This window comes from Archocentrus centrarchus, chromosome 19 (assembly GCF_007364275.1).
Source record: "Archocentrus centrarchus isolate MPI-CPG fArcCen1 chromosome 19, fArcCen1, whole genome shotgun sequence".
Taxonomy (NCBI): domain Eukaryota; kingdom Metazoa; phylum Chordata; class Actinopteri; order Cichliformes; family Cichlidae; genus Archocentrus; species Archocentrus centrarchus.
Genome location: NC_044364.1, coordinates 7,295,360 through 7,320,324, shown reverse-complemented (window position 1 = coordinate 7,320,324; position 24,965 = coordinate 7,295,360). Strand labels below are relative to the sequence as shown.

Here is a 24,965-nt window from a genome sequence, read left to right as displayed (position 1 = left end):
CAAAAACAGAAATTTCAATTGCTTGAAAGTCAGTATTTTGGTACGACCATGTTTAGTCTTCAAGACAGCCTGAACTCTCTTAGGCAGCTTTCTTCTAATTTCTTTACGCAGTCTTCAGGAAAAGTTCTCCAGGTTTCTTGAAGGACATTCAAAGCTCTTCTTTGGATGTTTCTGCCTTTTGTTCTCTGTGAGGATGATCCCACTGCTTCAGTAATGTTGAGGTCCGGTCTCTGGGGAGGCCAATCCATGGCTGATGGTGTTCCATTGTGTGTTTTTCTATCCAGGTATGCTTTTACCACACTGGCAGCATGTTTGGGATCATTGTCATGCTGAAAAATGAAGCTGTTCCCAATTAGATGCTTTCCAGATGGAACTACATGGTGGATCAGATCTGTCAGTACTTCGCTCTGTTCATTATTCCTTCACTTTTGACAAGATCTCCAACATGACTGGCTGAAATGCAGCACCATGCCATGACAGAGCGCCCATCGTGTTTTATAGATGGCTCTAGACACTCACTGTTGCACCTCTCTCCTGACGACCTCTGTATATATGACAACAAAAATGATTTGAACCAAAAAATTCAAATTTGGATTCATCCCTCCATAAGACCTGTTGTCGCGGATTTTCAGTCCAGCTCTTGTGTAATGTGGCATCCTTCAGCCTTTTCTCCCTGTTTCCCTTCCTTAAGAATGGCTTCTTGAAAGCCGCCCTTCCACTGAGACCATTTCTGGTGAGGCTTCTTTGAACAGTAGTTGGATCAGCTGAAGGGTGAGATGCATCTCTCTCAATTTCTTAAAGACATGACTTTCATATACTGTCAGTGTAGACACAACACTGGTTCATCCCTTGAGTTAGGTGTTTTTTTATGCTTGAATGATTCATGGTCAGTGTTACGTGGATTAAAAAACCAAAAAAAAATTCCTCTGAAAATGGTCAGGTGCAAGGACTGGACTGAAAATGAACAAAAAAGCAGCCAGTGTCCAAAGAAAAGCTTTGAAACACATTCAGAAAGCCTGGAGAACTATTGCTCAACCACTCTAAACAAAATCTGGCTCCTTGAAAGCAAAATATAAAATTAAAAAATAATAAAAAATGGAAACACAAGACTTCCACAGTATCCCTGACTGCTCCTGGCTCAAACTGTCATGTAAACGTGAATTATAGCCTAGCAGCACCCCCTGCTGGACACGAGCTCTACAAACACCCTGCTACCGCGGAAAGAGCCAATCGGAATAAAGAAAAGCACTTCCTGGTTCACACGGGAGAGTGTTTGTAATGTGAATGTGAGCAGCTACCGCATACATGATGATTTAGACAGCTCTCCATCAATTTCCCGGCTGAATGAACAGCTGTGACTTCCCACCAGCGCCGGTAGCCGTTTTATGAGAGGAAGCTCAAGGTTGGTATGCTTGAACTCTTTTGATTTGCTATTTTTATCTGGCTAAGCCTGTAAGACTGTACCAAAAAAAGCAAGCTGAGTATTGTCGTTAAAACCTACAGCTGGTTTTACTGTACACTGGTTCGTTAGGGGGCATTTCATCTCACATTTCCCTCTGCTGCCAGTCCCTGCTGCAGTAAATAGTCCAATAACTGAAGCTAATCTGATACCGTGCTAATAGGCAGCTACGTGCCTTATTACTCAGTAGCAAGCGTCACGCATACACAAGCATAATTGCTCCAAGGTGTATGCATTAGATAGATTTATGTATTTTATTATTACCATCCATTTGATGTGTGCTACATTTACAGCACACTGTGACAGAGGATACGCCTTGTAGCAGCAGTAGCAGCAGCAGCAGCAGCGTCCCTGCTGGTTAGTAGAGGCTGTGAAAGAGGTGACCATCACTTACAGCTAGCACTGAGCTGGCTCTGCCTGTGTTCATTTCATATGTGCACATACAATTAGTCGTTACTGAGGCCAGATGTATAAATAATAATAATAGATGATAATAAAATGTGGGAAATGTGATAAGAAAAAGCAAAAAGTGCTGTAAACAACAACAGCGAGTAAGGGTCACAGCACTACACTGCAGCCCTTATATTCCTATTTTCCATACACAGTTTGTTCATATTTGTGGCCTGCTACTTATGTGTTTAGGCTGCTACTCATTCTGTATTGTGTGTCTAAATTGGGCAGTATAAACTGTTCAAAGCTATGGGGTTTTAACAGAAAAATACCCTAAATACACAAAGATAAATACATCAATACAATGAAAGAGGCTTATTAGGTTTTAAAAGATGGAACATGTATGGACCAAAATCTGGGGATAGGTTCCAGCCCACCCACGACCCTGGATTGGATGAGGAGGAAATGGATGGATTGTTCCTTTGCTTGTATAGTTGCTAAAAATAACCTAGATGTGTGATGGGATAGTTGACATGTTTGTCCATGGGATCCTGTAGTTTGTCTGTGGGACAAAGGTCAGAGGGCTCTGTGAGGGCCGTCGTTGGACTCTGCTTTTAGTGCGGCTGCTTTGAATCATAACAAATCAACATCTACCCCATTTCTTTTGGATCTGAAATTCCTCTGCACATTTCAGAGTTCATCTAATCACTACATCCATGCTGTGGGTAGTGACCAAAACAATTAGATTGCACATTCAAGCGGTGTAAATGAGTTTCCTCCAAAGGGTGTCTGGGCTCGGCTTTAAAGGGTCAGAAACTCAGTCATTCAGGAAGGGATTGAAGTGATATGACCATTTTATTTATATAGCGCCAAATCACAACAAACAGTCACCTCCTTGATGCCTCCTAGGTGAGGTGTTTTAGAATTGTCCAATTGGAAGGAGGTCCTGGGGCAAAGCATGGACATGATGGAGTGGTTATGTCTCTCAGCTGGCATGGGAACACCTTGTTGTCCCCCTAAACAGCTAGAGGAAGAGGGAGGTCTAGACTGCTGGCAGCCCATGGAGGGACCAACTGTAGTGGATAAAAAATTGAGTTGTTTACTGATCTGCTTAAATGGAGTGTCCAACCCTTTCTCTGACCCCACTTCACTGGTCTTTGCCATAACCAAATAATTTAGGCCCAGTAAATTCATGCATGTTCCCCTATAAAAGCAAACACAATGTCATTTTAAAAGATGCATTATCAAAATTAACACACTCTCTTTGTCAGGTTCCACGTGCAGCCATGCCCGTCTCCCTGCTGTGGGCAGTGGATGTCTATGGGCGGGTCTACAGCCTGTCCACAGCGGGGCAGCAGTGGGATCAGTGCCGCGATGCCCAGATGGAGTTCAAGCGGGTCACAGCGGCACAGCAGTGCTGCTGGGGCATCGCCTGCGACAACAACATCTACCTGAACGTTCATGCTTCTGACCTGTCCATCCGCTACCAAGAAGAGACCTATGAAAATCAAGTGGGTCTCTGTGACCAATGGGGGTGTCATTCTTTATATAGTTTAAAAAAAACAAAAACATGTTCTTGTGGTGAAGGCTGAAAAATCTGTAAAAAGGACTCTGCAGTATTCTTTAGTGAAGTTTAAAAAAAAAAAAAACCTTTTTAGATATGCTTCATTTACTGCATGAGTAAAATTGAAAGTTAAAGTTCCCCATTATAAGTGCGACATCCCCACACAGTACTGTCCCACTTCTTTGTTGCTAAATCCACCACCCATTAGACTACGTGTCTTAAAAAGCGAACATTAGAAGCAGGTTAATCCAGTTTTTTTAATGTTACTCTCCCAGTGCAAGATTGCAACTGGTGGGAACTGCAAGACCTTTGCAACACTGCTCGGTCAGACGATCTGCATTAGGTCATTCTTGGGACTTCCTCATCCCATGGGATATCTCACCAAAGTGCTGTTTGGCAGTATTTTTAGGTGCAGTAAATTTAGCTGAAGAAGCCTTTAGATTGGTGTCCCTTAACATGAAATACAGTCACAACAGAAGACAAAATACCACACCGAAATGTTGTTACTGATTGGGGGTTAAAAAAATAACTGTGACATGTTTTAACACGCCTCATTCTCTCTGCCTGTCTTTGTAACAGCGTTGGAATCCGGTTGATGGTTTCTCTGAACGTTTGCTGCCGAGCGACCGCTGGCAGTGGAGTGATGTCACTGGTCTACAACACCAACCTCTGGACAACTTCCAGCTGCCCTCCAGCAGCTGGGAGTGGGAGGGTGACTGGTATGTGGATGAAAACTTTGAGGGAGAGCCCACAGAGAAAGGGGTGAGTTTTTAATTGTTGTATCCCCTTAATTCAGTTTCAGTTACTGCCCTTTTTCTTTCTCCTTTGTACGACTTTTTCAGATGTTTGTACTTCCAGGGATGGACCTATGCTATTGATTTCCCTGCCACCTATACTAAAGACAAGAAGTGGGAACTCCTGGTCCGTCGCAGGCGATGGCTCCGCTACAGGAGGTACAAAGCATGGACGCTTGGCTAAGGGGGTGTTACTGTATAATATATGCATGTAAGAGTGTTCATGTGTGAATGTATGTTTTCAGTTTGTCCATCTGTCTTTTTTTTCTTTGTGTGCTGACAGATCCCCTCACAGCAGACAACTCTACCGGATCCCTTCAGCGACATCAGCTGTGGAGGCTGGGAGAGATTAGTGATGAACCCAGGGCCGGCTGTCTCTGTGGCTGTGTCCCTGCAGGGCAAGGGAGAGGGGGTGGAGAGAAGATAGAGATGAGAGAGTAGAGAGAGAGAGAGAGAGGTATATGATGATATAGATAGATAGAGAAGATATATAGAGATAATATTATATATATAATATATAGATATAAGTATATAGAATAAGAGAGATAAGAGAGGATATATATAATATATAATAGCGGATAAATATATATATATATATATAGATATATATTAGATATAATATATATATATATATATATATATATATTGATATAATATATATATATAATATATAATATAGAATATATAATATATATAATATATACTAGATATATAATAGATAAATTATATATATATATAATATATAATATCATATATTATATATATATATAATAATATATATTTTATATATATATATAAATTAATAATATAATATATATAATATATATATATATTATATATATATATATACTATATATATATATATATATTATATATATATATATATAAATATATATATATATATATATATATATGGAAATGTAATTATGCGCTATAGCTCAGAATGCTGCAGCGACTTCCATGTGATACACTGTGAGCACTTCCCTCCTTTTCACTCCCCACGTGTTTTATATACCACTGCAGCGTTTGTCGTTACATTTTTGCTCTTCTGTCTTCCTTAGCTTGAGTTTTATCCTGTCCCCATGCACTCTGTTTCTTTTCTTTTCTCTTTCTTATTTTTTCTTTCTTCTCACCTCCCAACCGTTCACAGCAGATGACTGCCCCTCCCTGAGCCTGGTTCTGCTGGAGGTTTCTTCCTGTTAAAAGGGAGTTTTTCCTTCCCGCTGTTGCATAGTGCTTACCCACAGGGGGGTTGCTTGATTGTTGGGGTTTTCTCCAAAATAGTGTCAGGTCTTTCCCTTGCAGTACAAAGTGCCTTAAGGTGACTGTTGTTGTGATTTGGTGCTATATAAATAAACCTGAATTCAATTGAATGCCAACTGTCAAGCATGGCGGCAGAGGGGCGTGCAACCACAAGAACTGGGCACCTTGCAGTCATGGAGTTGACCATAAACTCCTCTGTATACTAAAGTATTCTAGAGGCAAATGTGAGGCCATCTGTGTGAAAGCTAACGCTTGGCTAAAATTAGATCATGCATCATGACAGTGATCCCAGGCAAGCAGCGAATCTAAGACAGAATGGCTGAAAAAGAAAAAAAATCTAGATGTTGCAATAAAGCAGACTTCAACCTGATTGGTATACTATGGCAGGATCTTAAGAGAGCTGTGCATAAACAAATACCTGCAAATCTCAATGAAGAGTGGGCCAAAAGTCCTCCACAATAATGTGAGACAGAAAAGTGTGACTTTATCAGTTTGCTGATTTACTATTATAAGCGAAGCTAGAAGTTAGCAGTATGCTACCTTGCTAGTTAAAAATGATATGATTGCGCACCTGTGTTTGCAATGCCTGATACCAGTTGCTGATTTTCAGAATCTCTTTTTCTCTCTCCTCAGGTGTGGTTTAGAGAGGGAATCTATCACCAAAATCCTGAGGGCTCGTTATGGGAGGAGGTGCTTCTACCTGGAGAGGTGGTCCAGATCAGTTGTGGCCCAGCAGACCTGGTCTGGGCTGTGCTCTGGGAGGGGCAGCTCATCGTCAGGGAGGGCATAAGCAGAGACTGCCCTGAAGGTACAGATAGGCTCACTGGTGGGAGGATGATGTGGTGTGTATGTGTGATTGTGCTTGTTGGTTGTACTGACAATAATATTTCCTGGAATCCAGGTACCTCTTGGGCAGTGGTGGAGTCTCCCAGCGCTGATGTAGGAGCTACACATGTAGCTGTGGGAAGGAACGTTGTCTGGGTTGTGACGAAGGACAATAAAGTAAGAAAATGCTACGAGCATGTAAAAAAAACCGAGACCTTTAACAAGTTAATTTTTAATCAATTGAAATACTTTTTTTTGTTTGTTTGCTTTTCCTTTCATAACCCAATAGCTTAACCTATTATGCGTCATGCATTATGTATTATTATTGCATATTGGCCTACTGGCATATAAGATGCCTGACTGTCAGTTTGCGCTGGCCGAATGTGCAGAGATGGTGGGATGACCAGGCTAATAGCTTTAAAACCTTCCAGGTATTTATTTATTTATAATGAAGATTTATTTATTTCCTTTGCATGGAAATAAAGTGGGAGTGGAGGATAAAGAACAACCTTATTTCAAATATTCATGCAGATTATTGACAAAATAAAATCATGGGATCAAACCCGTGGCATCTTCAGACTATCTCTCACTCTGCTCTCCTGCTTTACCAGGTGTGGTTCAGGCGGGGTGTGAATTCTCACAACCCCTGTGGCTCCGGCTGGATCAGCATGGTTGGAGAAATGATCATGATCAACGTAGGGCAGAATGACCAGGTGATTCACTGTGTCCTGAGTTTAACTGGTAGGAACGAACATGACAAATATCTACTACATGGCTTTATTACTACATGTTGGTAAGTGAAAGTCTTGCTGGTGTGTGTAGGTGTGGGGTATTAGCTCCGAGGACCGGGCTGTATACTTCAGACAAGGTGTGACCTCCAGTGAACTGAGTGGGAAAACCTGGAAGGCTATCACTGTTCCCCGAGACGGAGACCGATCCCACTCCAGCGCCAGCGCAAACAGCCTGCAGAGGTGGATAGTCCTCAGTGGACACATCCTAGTTAGCATTCTCAGAATATAATAATAAAATTAATTCTCTCTCTGCCTGTGTTTCGCAGTGCGGGATGTTTTTTCTGTGGTGAGGTACGTGCTCCGTCAGTAGTAAGCGATGCAGAATCAGACGTAGAGAAGGGATCTGCAGATGGGGCCAGCTGCCTCGTCACCTCCACCTCCCCTGATACCTATGTTGATGCCCCATCTGACCCGTCCACTGACACTCCCAAACCCCGTATCCCCAAGGTCACCAGCGACAGCTTCATCTCTGAACTCGTTTCTGACCGAGAACCGGGAAAGAGCTCAAGAGATGTTGGATCAGCCACTCCTGCTGTCCCAGAAGAGGAGATCGTCTCACAAGAAGGAGCTGCCAAAGCTCCCTGTGCTGGTGTTGCTCTCTCTCCTAGTCAGTCTGGAGGTCCTCTTGATTCCCAGTGGAGTAATGTGGATCTGGAGGAGGCACAGAGCCAGCAGGCTCAAACTGGAGCAGTTCTGGACTCCGCTGATACCTGCAGCTTGTCCTCAGTAGCCACCTACACCCTTGCCATGGAGGATCCTTACGGAGCGGATGAGCACCCATTGTGGGCCTGGGTCAGTGGAGGAGGTTGCTCTGTGGACAGTCACTCCCAGCTCAACTGGTTTAACTCTGTGAACACTGCATGTGAGTTTAGTGAGCTAATTCATCAGTAATTGATTGAACTTTTAGAATCTTTAGAATCAAAGATTGTTGGCTGTTCTCTAACTTTACATGAAGTCCATGTATGAAGGGATCAGTTTCACTTGTAAGTCCACATTTGGAGGGAAGCTGTGTTGATGTCATGACTTTTGTACTTTTCTTTATCCAGCCTTGGTCCAGTCCATCCAGACCTTGAGTTTGTCAGTCAGTCCAGCCCAGACGGCAGCTTGGCGGAAACAAATCTTTGAGCAACTCAGCGAGAGGACCAAAAGAGAGATTGATAATTTCAAACATTATGAACAAGCCATAGAACAGGTACGTGTGTGATAGCGCACTTTATGACCTGCTGATCCACCTGTTTCACTCATTAGCATGTCATCGATTCTTTCACTCAATCCCGTTGCAGTCTGTGTGGGTGAAGAAGGGAACCATGCAGTGGTGGAGAGACTGGAAGCCTCACAAGTGGATAGATGTTCATTTTGCCTTGGAGCAGTTCTCAGGACCAGAGGGCAACAAGGACGGCATCCTGTTCATCTATTACAACTATTATGAGGAAAAGAAGGTAAGAAGGATGTGGGCGTGTTTGTATATTCGTACAGTAAAAAAGACACTTATTGTGGCATGTGCTGAACTTTGTGCCATCCCAGCAACTTCAGCTGGCATTCCTTTAATGCTCCTGTTATTGCTAACATTACGTGACCTCTTCTCTCCATCTGTGTTTAACGTACCACTGGCTGCAGCATAACCCCAAAGCAGACTATTTTCTGTATATTTCAACTTCTCTTTGCTAACACTTCCACACTTCCAGTACCTGCATGCCTTTATTAATGAAGTGACCATCCTGGTTCCTGTGCTAAATGACTCCAAACACACGTTTGCCGTCTACACTCCCGAGCGGACCAAACAGAGGTGGCCTATTAGGTTGGCAGCTGCCACAGAGCTGGAAATGCATGATTGGGTGGGTATGGAAAGGAAAAAAATAGCACAATGGAAAGTATATCTGTTTCAGTATGCACTATAACATATGCACTTCTAAACAAAATGGTTTACTGTTATACTGGCTTGTCTATTAAAATGCCATTAGGAATTTCACATGCATTTTGCTGTTTCTACCATTTCTTTTTCATTCCCTTCTTTCTGCTCTTTCTAACACTTTCTCATCTTTGGCTCCTTCTGTCTGCCCTCACCTACCTCCTGCTCTTCAGCTGGCATTGTTGAGTATGTCATGCTGCGACTCCAGGGGCATCCAGGGTCCCCCTTCCAAACAGGCCATCTGGTCCATTACCTGTAAAGGGGACATTTTTGTCAGTGAGCCCTCTGCTGGCTTAGAGGCCGTGCCTTACCCCACACCCTGCGACCAGATGTAAGAATAACCAGCATGTCGCTAGACTGATGCATGTACCTATTCATAGACAGGGGTGTAAAACTAGAGGAGTTTCTGTTCTAACCACGTAGCTATATTTATTTCCTCTCTGCAGGTTCTGGCGGCAGGTTGGAGGCCACCTGCGTATAGTGGAGTGTAACAGTGTTGGGATAGTGTGGGGGATCGGCCATGACCACACAGCCTGGTACTACACTGGGGGCTACGGAGGAGGCTTCTTCCAGGGACTGGCCAGCAGCACAGATAATATTTACACTCAGACGGATGTTAAGAGTGTTTTCATTTATGAGAATCAAAGGTGGAACCCCGTCACCGGCTACACCAATAGGTACTGAACAATTCAAGAGTGGAGTTTTAATCATTTTATTATTGGAAAGTGTTGCCAAAATATTAGCAATCATTTGTTTTGTATCATAATTCTGCTGTGTCTGGGACACACAAATATCCAGTCTAATGCCTAGCTGTGTGATGTGTCCATATTTATGCATATAAATATGGACACATCATTCATTTCCTCTGCTTTGGTGCAAATGAAAGTGCCAACAGGTGCACTGGAGAGGCCACAACAAGAAACCTCCAAAGAGAGAATGGTTTTGTAGGCGGTGGCCAAAGACCACATTTTGTTCTGAGTCTCTCTCAGGCAACACCAGTAGATGTAGCTGTTTCACTCTCCTCCGTGGACACTTCCACTGCACCACTGCACTCTGATGTGACAAATACAAAGCATACATTAACAGTAATTTCTACTGAATCACACGTTTTGATTTATGCGTTTTCTTTGAGGTCTTATTGAAAGTTGGTATTCTTTTTTTTAGAGGCTTACCGACAGACCGCTACATGTGGAGTGATGCTTCGGGACTACATGAGTGCACAAAAACAAACACAAAACCTCCATCGCCTCAGTGGACATGGGTAAGCAGACACACACACATTCACACACACAGTGGGAGATTCCCCGTGTTGATCTGAAACCAGTTCTGTGACAAATATGTTTGCTGTTATTCTACCTTACTAACCGTTAGTTCAAAAATATGCTAGTATCAGTTCTTAAATTTAACTCGGCGCGTCCAAAGGTGGAACCGCGTTCACAGCGTTTCACTTCCCATGTTTGCTGTTTTCAGGTGTCTGACTGGGCTGTCGACTACAGCGTCTCTGGCGGCACCGACAGAGAAGGCTGGCAATATGCAGCTGATTTTCCAGCGTAGGTTTCATTTGCCATTCCTGAAACCCACCTGCCGCGTCAGTTGGTCCAAACTATGACCTTGATTTATTTATTTTTCCTGTAATTAATTCTTTTGCTTGCTCATGTCTCTGTGCAGGTCATATCATGGCTATAAAACGATGAAGGACTTCGTGCGTCGTAGGCGATGGGCCAGGTACAATAAAAAGCAACTCTGGTTTTATTGGTCCGTGCAGTATTTGTCCAATGAGGTAAACAGCAGTCTGAAAGTGGCCGGTGCACTTGTGTATTGGTACATTTTTCATTCAGACTGGGACAAATAGGCTATAATCAGCAACATATATTATGCTCCTAATCATATAAAGTTTTTCACTTCACAATTTTAAATAATAGATTTGGAGCAAACCTGAAATAGTCATTCTGCAGCAACATCTTTGTTATTAAGGACTCCTGTGAGCTTTGTATTTGTCGTTCATGTACAGGAAATGTAAATTGACCACCACGGGACCTTGGCAAGAAATTCCCCCCATCCCACTAAGTGATGTGACCATCCTGCCCTGTGCAGCTCAGAGCACTGTGGACGTGGTTCCTGTGTGGGCGATCAGTAACAAGGGAGACGTGCTTTGCAGACTGGGAGTCACCGCCCTAACACCTGCGGTGAGTCATTAATAATATGCAAGTGGAAACCAAATGAACTTGTTTGACATCTTTGGAGCTTATTGCTTGCGTAAAGAATACACACAAAGTGCAGAAAGGCGCATTACCACATCATCACTTATTTCCACTGAGTAGGTTCTTTCTGTCAAAGTAGAAGCTTTAGATTTAGAAGATTTAGAGAAATCTTTGTATTTATTTCAATTACTACGACTTCAGTCAAAAGTTATTGTTATTTCTCTCAGCAGTAATTTATATTTGGCAGCATGACTTTATTCTGGGATCTCACTACCTTTACATATACATGCGTGGAAAGCATAACCCCCCCGTACAGAGCAGAGTAGGCATTAATGAAACAGATGGTGAAACTGTTGGTGGGTTGAAAAGTGGCTTGCAGCGCGCCGCAACAATGGACAGACTAAAGCCAGTCAGATCTGTAGCAGGGTGTCAGGTTAGCCAGCAACTGATGTGTGCTAGCTTTAAGATCAGCTGATCTGCAATGATTAGACAACCTTGACTTTGCAGTCTGGTTTATTTACTTTTCATCAAAATGAAAAAAAAAAATTTAAAAAGACTGTTCATCAACTGACTCATCAAAAAGACCAAAGTTTCTTTGATTTCTGATCATTTGTGTAGCTGAACATCTGAATATGGACAAGGATTTTAAATGTATCTGAAACAGGTTTTCCAGAGGTAATTTCTTTTTCTCCCTCTGCTCTCTCAGGGATCCTCGTGGCTCCATGTGGGAACAGACCAGCCTTTCAAGTCCATCTCCGTTGGGGCTGCCAGCCAGGTTTGGGCCATTGCCAGAGACGGATCGGCCTTTTACAGGGGATCTGTGTCACCACAGAGCCCAGCAGGTCAGTGGGAGAAAATGAAGGCCGAAAATGAAGATGGAAAAAAATCATTAAATTTGTCATCATTAAATCAGGAATTTTAAAATTTACTCGAGCGGATGCTTTTTTATTTCTAGTGTTTTATGTGTGGGTATCTCCCTCTGCAGGAGATTGTTGGTACCACATCCCCTCTCCAGCCAAACAGAAGCTGAAGCAGGTTTCCGTTGGGAGGACATCAGTCTACACTGTAGATGAAAACGGTAAAGGGCCAAGACTTTTATTTACAGCTTAAGTTTATGAGTAAATTAACTTTTATAGATGCAAATTCTCAGTTAAGTCTGTTCTGTTTAGACGTCTTGGTAAGTATCTCTTACCAGGTGTCTGATGTGGATATTTTTCTGTCAAGGTAACCTGTGGTACAGACAGGGTGTGACCCCCAGCTACCCTCAGGGCTCCTCCTGGGAACACGTATCTAATAATGTGCGCAAAGTCTCTGTAGGGCCTCTGGATCAGGTAGGACATTATGGCACCACATTTATGCATTTTGTATGAGGCATTACATGAAAACAAGTTGAATTCAGTTAATAGATTATACCACACATATTCATGGGTGTGGAACCTTTTGGAGCTTCTTATGTGAAAGTAATTCATCTCAATAAACACCACATTAAATGTTGTTTTGTGGGTCATTTTGTTGCTTTTCTTGTGGGGCTGCAGGTGTGGATCATAGCAGACAAGGTGCAGGGCAGCCACAGTCTAAGCTGTGGGACGGTGTGCCATCGACTCGGAGTCCAACCCATGCACCCCAAAGGACAGTCGTGGGACTATGGCATTGGGGTAAACTGAACTGTTGTGTATATATGTTGTTTATATGTTATGAGTGATCAGAAATTGTCACCATTTTAACTGATTTTGTGCTACCCACGATGTAATTAGTCGACATAATAAAAGCATATTGTTATCACAGTAACATCAACTCAGAATGGCTCTCAGGAGTTTGTATGGCCCCCCACGTGCTCCCCTACAGGCCGCACACATCGGGGCGTGCTCCTAAAGAGACGACAGATGGTGTCCTGTTTTTGGGGTTGTCTCATTGTTGCCTCTCTAGTGCACCTGTTGTTAATTTCATTATGACCAAAGTAGCTGAAACTGATTAAATACCCCCTCTGCTGCTTAACTGACCGGATCAATATCCCAGAAGTGACTAAACGGTCAAAATCAATTGTGCATGTCACTGTTTTCTTGGACTGATATTTTTTTATGTTAAAATGCATTGCCAAGCATCCTGTGCAGCTTGTCCAAGTAAAATCTACGTGTGTGGAAACCGTGCACGTAATCTAGAGTATGTATTCAACATGCCAAATGTGGTGTTTTTCTCCTGGCTTGTTTAAATATGTGCCTGAAGTGTTGTTTTTATTAAGAAAAGAGGGGTAAAATTTTATGTATGCAGCTTTTTTTTTTTTTATGAGCTCACATTCTTAACTGTGGGCTGGATAGGAGGTGTCAAAAACCATACTGACCAACACAAAGTATATCAAGCTTATTGCCATTTAAAAAAACAAAAAAAAAAAACAACAATCAAGTAAATATTAGGTGCTACACCTAAGGCTTCAAGTGCAAATTGCAGTAATAACATAAAGGTGTGTCTCTCAGTGATGAACACAAAGGCTTTAATGGCTGTGTTTAGTGTTTAAAGCCAGATCGTAAACAAGTTTATCCTCAAACATAACACAAGTGCCTGGAGCTAACCCCTCTGTGCCTGTTTTTAGGGTGGATGGGACCATATCACAGTGAGAGGGAACTCTATAGAACCGTCCCACATCAGTCTTACCGCTCTGACAGACTCATCCACCTCTTTCCCTCGGAGCCTGCTGGAAGTCGGGAACACGGAGGTCAACAGCGATGCTGTGGGATCTTAGACAGGCACACACACAAACTGTATAAAAAAAAATCAGATTACCTTTGTAGTATTTATTTATTTTTTTTAACTACTGCTAATTTTAACACTGGAATAGCAAGGTGATCCTTAATGCTACTGACATATTTCAGCCTTCACATCATGTGAGCGAGTGTAACTGAATAATGGATTTCAGACAATCAGAGCCATCTCTGATGACGTAGATGCTGACCTGAATGTGTCCTGATGCTGTTTTGCATTTGTACTGTGCATTCATGTGATGCTACGGGCATCTCTGTGTACGTTTTTGTTAGCACTGTTAGTCTTTTGCCATTGAACTTGGTGGTCTTTTTGTCCTTATTTATTAATCAAGATGTGACTGTTCTGTTTATTTGGGTGGTTTCTGCGTATAGAGTACCACATCAAGTCAAGGTTAAGGTGATTTTTATGAAAGATATATATTTTTTAATGTGTACTTGAATTGTAGTTCAGTAGTTGCTGGATCACCAGCTCCAGGGTGAGTGCTGTGCACAATAAAAAAAAAAAATAAAAAAATTGTGTTCCATTTTAGCCCGCAAGCAACAAGAAAACAGGGCCAATTAATCTAATTAACACAAACAGTGTTTGCTTCTTTTGTGTGCTGATCTGACATGCTGTTGAACTGTTGAATGACTTTATGCCACAGAGTGCAGGAAAGATGGGGGCAGCATTTGCGCGTTTCCTTTTGCACTGAAGCCAAGAATTGGGGTGATTATTGCATTATAGCAGCCTGCATGGTGAAGGGAAACCACCACTGGCTGAATGAAACTGGCTGAGACATTGTAAAAAAACATGCTCTGTTATTAGCATTAGTCACTTCTAATGAGCCAAATATATTGTTTCTAGACAGATTGTAGATTTACCCGTTGACTTGGACAGAGTTGGGGTGTTTTTTTGGAGCCAGTATGTAGCAACTGTTAAAAGACCTACACTGGTTTAAACTTACGCTACATCCCTCGTGCAAAGACTTATTTCCTACAAAAAAAATATATAATGGAGCGTGTGCACTGGTGAATATTGTAAATAAGGAAAAAGTGTGAATTATGTGTAAAAGTCTTGTTGTTTAAATACTCAAACTGAACCTTCCTCTTTCTCAGGAGTGTTTCCACTTGCATGCTGCCTACTTCCTTTGACTTAATGGTTATAGAATGACTGAGCAGTAAGAAAAGACACTATATTTTGTTACAAAATTGCAAACTAGTAATATATACGTAGTATTTTGGTCATTGTAATATTACATGGACAACTAAACGGCATATACTGGATTATTTTGGGCGTCAGTTTACATCAATAGCTGCTTAAACGCACCTTTATGGTCTAAATGTGCTGAATCATTTGTAAATGTTGCAAGTGTACAGAGATCACTATTATCTGTGAATAATGAACACATCAGTGCTGTGGTCCATTTGTGCATGGTTTAAAAAAAAAAAAAAAAAAGGTCTGTGTCAATAATAAATAAATGTGTTTATTAATAACAACATAAATGGTTTCTCCCCTTCTGATGTTTCATACAAAGTTTGCAACCCAAACACACAGCAACACACAAAAAAAGCAAGTAACACACTTTAAACAGCAGCTGCGTCTCTCTGAGCTCTTCTGCCTCGTCTGTGTGCAAAAGAAGAGAAGCAAGCCGTGTATTCAGATTAAGGGTGGATCATTATGTGCAAACGCTCTCTTGCAACACCATTTTAATATTTAAGCCTTCTGCTTGGTTATCTGCCATCCTTTCCTGGATGTAACGGTTATGGCTGGAGGTTACGCTGAGCAGGTTTCTCGAGAGGATAAAAGATGACAAGATAACACAAAAGAGAACAGTCCCCTTCCCCAGTTTAAACCACAACAGGCAAGAAAAAGAGAGAATGAAAAACAATAGTGGCAAAGCCCTTTTCTAAAAACAGAACATAACTGTGGTCCATGTCTGCAGTCTTTGTGTCTGCTGCATGAATGCTCCCTTAAATCATTCCATATTTTGCGTGAGGAGCAAGTTCTGCACAGCACACCTCTTGCTAGCATTTATTAGAGGTCTGTGATCTGGAAAAGAGCCCAATTCCCACAGGAAACACTGCTGAACATCTCCAAGAGCAGTGCCACTGTGGGAAGTGGATAATGTTTGTGATGTGTCCATCCCTCCTCCTGGTGGCTCTCCTCACTTTAATCTTACTGTTAGCTTTGCTGGCTAAAACTATGCATGCTGGTGAGGTACTGGGTGAGACCCTCCTCCCCCTCCTCCTCCAGGTGCTGCTGGTAGCACTGGAGGAGCTTGGCAGCGCTGGCTTCCGAAGGGACCCCGCCAGCAGGCAGGCACCCCCCTGACATGTCCAGGATGATGGTGGTCAAAGCTTTGATGTAATTCTTAGCCAGGGTCAGTGTTTCGATCTTGGAGAGCTTCTTGTCAGTTTTGACATGTGGGATGGCCTCGCGCAGCGCTTGGAAGGCGTTGTTGAGTTTGTGCATGCGCTGGCGCTCCCTTTCGTTGCTTTCTAGTCGCCGAATGCTACGCTCTTTGGTGCTGGATCCATGTTTGCGCCGCCGGCCTCCTCCCTGCCTCTTCCCACCCCCGCTCCTCAGAGAGCCCCTCCAGGAGCCACGGATCCGGAGCGAGGCCTCTGAGCCTTCCTGCTCACTGGAGCCTGGCTCTGTGTCTGGCTCGAATTCTGGCTCCGGGTCAGACCAGGTCCTTCTGGATGGTTTCACAGCCTTCCCTTTGGACTTCATCTTGCTGCTCCTCTATCTCTGGCAGAACAGATCTCAGCTTGAAGAATCCTGGAAGAAAAGACAGGAGTGTTGAGGAACAGATAAAAAAGATATAAAGCATTCAACTTCATATTTTTCCTTCAGTCAGCTCCAGTTCAAACAGCTTTGCATCCTGTTGTATCTAATCAGACTCTTGCGGTGTGAAAACTCCACGATGTTGCTGTTACTCTACACCTCTTACTCCACACAGTTCAGAGATAATGCCCAAGGTTACACTCACAAAAACAGACCTGCCAGCTCTCAGCAACAGCCAAGCTCTTTAACTTCACTTAAACCACTACATAAGATGGCTTCATATATTCAGACTAAACCATCAGCTCATAAACTTATTCAAGAGGGTTTTAATATAGGTTGAGTAGCTTTAGTTGTGGGTTTATAAACAGTGAATTAACGTTTCTTTAAACCATACTATCACATGCTGTTAAATGAAGCTGCTTTACATAGATAAGTGGCTAGGAAAAAAAAAAAGTAGTGTAAACTCTGGGCATTGCTCCATCACCATTATTTTCCTAACTTCAGTTTAATCACACCAACGGAAGTGTTGTAACCGATATGAAATGAACAGACACAAGTCATACTCATTCACAGGAGAAATGATACGCCCACCGTTAAGGGGAATTAACCAACGCAGAGTGGACTAAAAAAGCCTTACCTGGGAAGTTAAACTAATATTTTCCCTCCTCTTTCTTTACAGAAAAAGCGTCACCACGCAGCCAGTCATTATAAGCGCCATAAAGTCAATTAGAGGAGCAAAGAAAGACAGAGACAGCAGCAGCACATCACCGTCCGGCTCCCAGATAACTGTCACATGTGAACGACTACCTGTTGCTAACAGATGTACACGTCGCGCTGCTCAGCCAATCACAGAGCCAGCCAATTCCCTCCAGCTCCGCCTCCGCCCCAAACCTGCCAACCGCCTGCTGCTGTTGCTGCAGAAAGTCACAGATCTGCGAGGTTTACACCGCGGTTTAAACTGTTGCAGCATGGTTTGTGCAGAAACAAAGTGGCTGCAGTAAAGAGAGCAGGAAAGAAAGAAAACGACAGATTTATTCGGGGCTGTTGTGCCTGCGAGCATAAGTGCAGTTTCCCCTTCTGGCTTCCACTAATGTTTTTAGTTGGTAGTTTTAGTTAGTGGTGGAACCAGTTTTCAAAACGGCTCCCAAGACTCCTCTTATATCAATATAATTAAGGATACACATGATTATGTACTTTAATATTTTTGTCATAGAAAGTACATCAAGCAGCCTAAATATAAATATTGAATTCAAAAAGTGAAGTACATGGAGAGAATTTATTTGTTTTTTTTAAAAGCATGAAATGGTAAGTAAATAAGGACAGTACTTGAATATGTGTGCTCAGCTTCAACAAATGGCAGCTGAAACTGATATTTGAATAGATAATCATAACTGATGATTTGTGTGCCACAGTTGAGTGACGAACGGTTTCTGTTGATATATTTTATTGAAAATCCTGCAGTAACTGTAGTCAAAGTACTTTGACAGTGAATGTGCTGAACTAAGTATACTTTGATGTGATTTTATTTATTTATTTATTTTTTGCTTTTCCTGGTTCCCATTTATCAAAAAAATGTAGCCATTTTGCAATAGATAAGTAAAATACTAACACAATGGGGAGTTTTAATTTATTTTATTTAATTTTTAAGAGAATTAAGGTAATATAATCAGTTTGCAAGGATTTTCCTCAGTGATAGAAATGCACATATAATTATGCACTGTCTAATATTTTCAAATGACTAAAAAATGCTAATTTTTTCCACATTTATGTGCCATTGTGTCACTATAAAACATGCTCAACAACAACATTTCCAAACATAAACTGCTGTTTAGTCACTCAGTTGAGTATTTCACTGCTAAGCTGCAGAGGTGCACTAAACTTTCAGAACTGTAAGTGGTAAATTTAGTTGGTCCAAACAGTTAACATATTTTCCATTGTGGCTTATCACCTCCTACTGCTTCATTTGAATACAGTCCTCCAGGCTACACCCAAATGTACAGAAGTAGGCCTCATTTAAACTATGTTCCAATATTTACTTTTCAGTAGACAAACCTTTTGAGCTTTTTGAATTATGTTGCTTCTGACAGACAGCCTCCGGCCACTAGAGAGAAAAAAAAAACACCCACAGAAAACAAAAACAAACAAATAAACCAAAACAAAATATAACAAACAACAACAAAAAACACGCCATACCAAGAGTAGCAGAACAACTGCAATTATTAACACATCCCTTCCTCACATGGAAATGTGATCTGTTTAACTTGGCAGCCTAATACAGCTGTTGGCAGTTAGGATTACCTTATTCAGTGGGAGACAGACTACAGAAACAGGGAGGTGTTACTGTGGTGAGATATACTGACCATTTATGAGTTAAATAATGTCACACTGCATGTCTTATACTACACTGCTCAAAAAAAAAAAAAAATAATTAAAGGAACACTTTGAAAGCATATCAGATCTCAATGGGGAAAAAAATCATGGTGGATAATTAAACTGGTATAGACTGATATATAAAAGGGTTCGACATAATTGATGTAAATTAAAATTATCAACCTACAGAGGACTGAATTCAAAGACACCCCGAAAACCAAAAACGATCAATCAAAATCAAAAATTAGAAAATATATCTTACGTTAAGGGAGCTGGTTCATCATTTGCAGATGAAAGAGCCACAAGACCATTAGTGTGCTGACCTGCACGTGTGTGACCAGTTTGTTTTGGGTGACATACAACGAGAGCCTGACCCTCGACCTCTCCTTTGAGCAGGTATGTAAAGAGTCCTTACACCTGGAAGAAGATGCTTCACCTAACTTATATGAAAACTCTGCATGTGCAGTCGTAAAAGGAGATTTAAAGTGGCATGACACCTTAAATTGGAGAGAGAGGTTTAAAGCTGAGATTCTTGCAGAAACGAAGGCGCTGGTGCAACAGTATCAGTGGGCTCGACAAGGGGGGTATCAGTGGACACATGGCAAGAGAGTGTCAGGAAGCCTCATCCCAAATGGCTTTAAACAAATAGTTCCAATGACTATGGACCAGGTGACTGAAACGGATGACAGCAGTCCAGCTCAGATAAACCACTCTCAATTTGTAGGGAGATGTTGCCAAGTAGAGGTATTTGTTGATGGTAACATTTTTGTTAGATACTGGCTCAAATGTGACACTAATGCCTGAGGCCTGTTTTAAGAGGTTGTTTGGAGAGAAGGAACCAGGAGATGAAGGCGACCTCAAATTCTAAAGTTGATAGCTGAAGTACAGATGGGTGATATTACCTTGAAGGACATGGGAATTGTGATTTCAAAGGATGACCCAAACCACCCCAATGCATTGCCAATTCTAGGCATAAATATTATCGTTCCATGTTGGGATATGCTCTTCAAGTCCCAGCTACAGATCCAGACATGGCCTGTTGGAGAAAATAGAAAATTTTTTTTAAAAATAAATTTTACAGCAATCTTTAAGATAATAAAAGATAATGCTGATCATCTGTTTCCATCTCACCCTTTCCCTAGCATCCTCCTCTGTCACATTGACCCTCTTCATGTCCTCCTTCACTACATCCATGAACCTCCTCTGAGCTCTTCCTCTTTCAACATCATTTGTCCAATATAGCCACTATTCGTCTCCTGCGTATATTAAAACCATGCCAGCCTTCCCTCTTTAACTTTGTCTCCAAACTCCCTCTGATGTACTCGTTTCTAATCTTATCCATTCTGGTCACTCCCAGTGAAAATCTTAACATCTTCAACTCTGACACCTCCAGCTCTGCCTCCTGTGTTTTTGTCAGTGCCACTGTTTCTCCAAACCACACATCACAGCAGATCTCACTATGATGTATAGTTTGGATGTAAGTTTATAGCTAACGGACTTATTAGCTTAAAGGAAGCCAAACAAATTTAAGGGAAAGCTGAGGGGAAAAAGGACAGAAATAAAAACAAACATTATGGTATTTATCAGTTTAAAATGGGGCATTAATCAGGAGAATTTCATAACTTGTGTCATATAATAAAGGTATAATTTAGTTGTTAGCAAGATTAGCACAGTGTTGGGATATCACAAAAAAACAGTAATGTTACAGGTGTGAAGCTCCCAGCTTTTAGAAGCAAACACTTCCAGCTTTTGATGCCCTTGAGCAGCTAGTTTGTGTGTTTGTGTGTATATGTGTGTGTGTGTACTTGTATTACTCATGTTGTGGGAACATAAATCTGTTTACACAGTCACCGTGTGTGGACTTGTTTTACTTAGTGGGACAAAAACTCCCCAAAAGTCCATGTGATGTCAATTATTAAAGGACATTTTAGGACATGGTTTAAAGGTTAGTTTCCAAGAAATTAATGTAATTTAAAGTAATGTTTTCTGAAGAAATGGAAAAGAAGCAGTGTGTGTGTGTGTGCCTGTGTGTTTGTATGTACTTGTTCTTGTGAGCAGTAAGACAGGTCCTGCCAGATTTCCTTCCTCAGGTACACTGTATCTAATCAACCAAAGCTTGCTGGAGTCGCCTCTGTGGAAATATTATCTTTGCATTTTAGTTTACCTCCATTGGCCCCTGAGGCTTGCACTGTTTATTTTGCCACAGCTGCAGATAAATTCTGAGCTGAATACACTTCAGTAATGAGGCAAGCAAACAGGCCCCCCCCACAAGCATGGTCTGTCTGAGCAAAACAAACTGTATAAACAACCTATTTTCTTCAACCTGGAAATGATTGTACAAAAATCTGAATATAAAATGTGACTGCAGAAGCAGATGTGAGTTCATTAAGCTTGTGTAAGTTTGAGCTGACACCAGCCATGTTGCTATTGCCTACATCAGGTCCAAGGACGCAACCTGGCATAAAGAGTAGCTTCCAAAGTGGGCTGCAGCTGGAAAGGTACCAGCACTCTTATGCAACTGTTATTTGCTATAATTTCACATCACAGCCAGTTATCTTGTCATACCAGCGACTGTGAAAGCTTAATGTGCTGTCAGAGAGTCCTGCTTGGCTGTGATGTCACGAACAGCAAGTGCATTGAATCAATCTGGAGCAAAGACGGAGAAAAAAAAAAAAGCTATTAAAATCACTGACTCATCATAAAAGGGGGGAGGGCAGGTAGGAGATGAGTTAGGCTGAAGAGGGGAGATCTGGACGATTAGTCAGTTTTTCCATTAGACCAAGGCTGGCTCTCTGAAAGAAAAACAAGTGTGGATGTCACATTAGGCCATGGTGACAGTGAGATAGCCTTTGGCTGAAGGCGGACATTGTGATAGGCTGTCTTTACTTCACCCCCTACCATAAAATTCACCACATGCAGCTCGGTATGTGTGTTTATTTGTGTGCCATTCACCCTTACCTCATTCAAGGTCTGACTCAGTGACATAGGTGAGGAAAAGGCAGTTTTGGGGGAGACAGCCACTCTCTGGTCTTGACTGGGCTGTCCGGTTATGTGTCTGCAAGGAAAGGCTGTAGGGATGAGAGCGCCCGTCATACTGAAAATGGCATTCAGTCTGCTCCAAAGCTGAAAAGTCGTCCTCCCACTCCAAGGCTGCATGCAAAAACCAACCACATGCATAATTAGTCACAGTGACAACTGTATGACATCCTGCAGTGTGTGTTTCAGCCCCTGATCTTCTTACATTGTTATAAGCCTTTGTTTGACACAGATGACAAGTGAGATGAAGACTATTAATCACGCGGTCAGTTAAATATTATTTATCAGCAATTTGCATGTTAAATTTTTAGAAGATCATGTAATTACTATGTTCACACACATGCTCAGTATAGACAAGAAACTCAACCAGAAATATGTCTATTAAAACACTGCTGCTATTCCACAAATGATCAGAATTACTAATATATTAATGCATTAATGTAAAAAATTGCTTGCAGTGTGAAGTCTGTATTTTTCTTACATAATTATTTAATCACTGAGGAGTAATCCACAATCAACTGCATAAAAATTTAGCAGCAAATAAGGTGTTGTGTATGATGTCAGACAGTTGAGCATCCTATTTTATGAGCTCATTGTTCCTTTTCTATATATATAAAAAGGAAGAAGTAATGCAAAGTAACGACAAACTAAAATAACTTAAGCATAACATTGTTTCAGTCAAGTTAATGGATTAGCTCAGGGGTGTCAAGCATAAGGCCCGGGGGCCAGAATCAGCCCAGCTCCAATCTGGCCCACAGGACGTCTTTGGTAAGGAGGGCACAAATTTTGGACTTAAATTGTACTTTTATAAATCTTACAGCTGGTCCTCCCCTACAGCCATTCATATTTCAGCAAAGTAATGAAGTACTTGATAAACAAATGTCGCAAAAGTCCCCCACCCCCACCCCCATTTCTGTTTGTTACAATGTGTCCACAGTAATTTCCATCCATTTTCTTCCACTTATCCTTTTCAGGGTGGCCTATCCCAGCTGTCAGAGGGTGAGAGGCAGGGTGCATCCTGTCCACAGTAAAATAAATAAATAAAATAGGACATTTTCTCTGAATTAACAAAAACTTTCTACTTTATAATTACAGGAAAGTTTGGGCAATGAGATACCAGAACTTTTCTGTAATCTTACATATTTATTTCTTATAGTTCAAGGCCAAAGAGTTGCGCTGACAGATTTCCTTCATTAACTACAGCAATATTCTTTTTATCATGAAAAAAAAAAAAAAAACCTGAGACGTACTGTTGAACTTACACTTCGTTTTCTTATATTGCCATATCTCAGGGATTAAATGTGCAGTTAAACATCTTTACACTGACAGAAAAGGGACTTTCACCAGTCTGTCAATGTGGGCTGTATGTGGCCCAAGATGTAAAATGAGTTTGACATCCCTGGCTTAGCTGATACCCTTCTATGCATCAAATTGCTAACTGTCATATAGGCCACACTGTTTAGGCTGCTTCAGCCTTTCATGCACCTCAACCCCAGCTCCTTTGCGAACTGAGTCTGACTTTGCTGTCATGGGTGTCTGCTGTTTTCTGCAATAGTGAAGTCTTGCTCCTGCGCTCCCTGCCTCAGGCTTTCCACGACAGTACTACCAAATATAAATTATTGCAGATGGAAATAACTTTTTGACTAGATTGGTCCTGAATGAAATAAACATGTCAAGTAAAAGCGTAATATTTTTCTTTGATTTATGGTAAATAATTGCAAATAGCACAGATGAAAATTAAAATACATACGTGTACTCCAACAGAGTGCGTATTTTGTTGTTTTTCCTTATTCTAAATAATGGCATAACATTTACAAAATCACTGCTGTAATCAGAATCAGAATCAGAATACTTTATTGATCCCAGAGGGAAATTCTGAAGACAATTACCATTATCTGAAGACATTACCATTATCTTCTAATGTGACACCTGGCAGGTTGCAGGAATAGCTGCTTATCAGAGACGTGTGGGGTTCAGAGTGCATCTGCAGAGTGGAGCTCTCCTAAGAATAAAGAGCATTTATTCAGTCAAGAATAAGTGGAAAAAGAGGAGGTTCTTTATCTTTGTCTACAAAACTCACTGAACCTAAAGGATAAAGTACAACAGTAAATAAGTACCTGATCAAACAGGTAGACCATGACATCATCATCAAAGGACACACTCTTCCTTATTTTCACTTTTTCTTCCTGTCCAGATGAGTCTCCTGTGTGAGTGTACTTTTGACAGGATGCTGAAAGACTTCTACGTTTGGCAGTATTTAAATTGTCTCTGTCAGTCTTTTTGCTCTGATCGTTCTGAGAGTTTGCATTGGGACAGAAAGACCATTGGGCAGTGGAGCTTTGCACAGCTGTCATGTTGTTGTTATCATTGATAAGACAATCACTATTCATAATAAAAGTATTGCAGTTCTGAGAGGAGTAAACGTCACTACAAAGCTGTGACGGTATACAGTCATCACTGAACATAATAAACCTATTGTGGGGATCTTGGTGGTTTGCCATGTCTAAATTCTTTGTGATCAAACTGAAAATCTCCCGCACATTTAAACTCAGTCTTGTCCAAGTGGTTTCTTTTGGGAAAGCTGTATCAAAAAGGTCAAGTGAAGCAAATGTTGGTTGTTGGGTCCATCGCTGTTGACGACAGAGGGAGAAGGATACTGAGCTTGTTACCAAGCCTGATCTGCAGTCAGTGCTCCTCCAGGCTTTATGGGTGGAATCTCCTCTTTGATCGAGGAAACAGAAGCAGGTAACTGGCAGTCCCTCCTCCTCATCATCCTGTATCATCTGATCTGAGGACAGCCAGAAATGGAGCTCTTCATCCCTGTATGAATGATTCACAAT

General features: G+C 41.5%; 2 protein-coding genes and 1 long non-coding RNA gene across 3 annotated transcripts; 1 reads left to right on the top strand and 2 right to left on the bottom strand.

Moving 5' to 3' along the window:
* The first annotated feature begins 1,268 nt into the window (after positions 1-1,268).
* Positions 1,269-15,414, top strand: tecpr1a (tectonin beta-propeller repeat containing 1a). The gene is given in 24 exon segments (XM_030755003.1): positions 1,269-1,402; positions 3,121-3,360; positions 3,993-4,175; positions 4,272-4,397; positions 4,491-4,619; positions 6,104-6,278; positions 6,372-6,472; positions 6,907-7,008; positions 7,118-7,266; positions 7,353-7,948; positions 8,133-8,278; positions 8,370-8,525; positions 8,772-8,921; positions 9,169-9,326; positions 9,442-9,672; positions 10,160-10,256; positions 10,466-10,545; positions 10,664-10,720; positions 11,007-11,181; positions 11,903-12,038; positions 12,182-12,274; positions 12,421-12,527; positions 12,732-12,851; positions 13,784-15,414. Coding segments are annotated over 23 exon segments (3,642 nt in total). The 5' UTR covers positions 1,269-1,402; positions 3,121-3,135; the 3' UTR covers positions 13,934-15,414.
* Positions 15,402-17,685, bottom strand: bhlha15 (basic helix-loop-helix family, member a15). The gene is made up of 2 exons (XM_030755002.1): positions 17,357-17,685; positions 15,402-16,713 (listed from the first exon to the last, which is right to left on the bottom strand). Exon 2 carries the CDS (start codon positions 16,663-16,665, stop codon positions 16,114-16,116), a length of 552 nt encoding a protein of 183 aa, XP_030610862.1. The 5' UTR covers positions 16,666-16,713; positions 17,357-17,685; the 3' UTR covers positions 15,402-16,113.
* A 4,446-nt stretch (positions 17,686-22,131) lies between these two features.
* On the bottom strand, positions 22,132-24,356 carry LOC115797819 (uncharacterized). The gene is made up of 3 exons (XR_004021456.1): positions 24,243-24,356; positions 24,034-24,127; positions 22,132-22,239 (listed from the first exon to the last, which is right to left on the bottom strand). It is a non-coding gene; the product is annotated as an uncharacterized LOC115797819 (long non-coding RNA).
* Between the last annotated feature and the right edge of the window lie 609 nt (positions 24,357-24,965).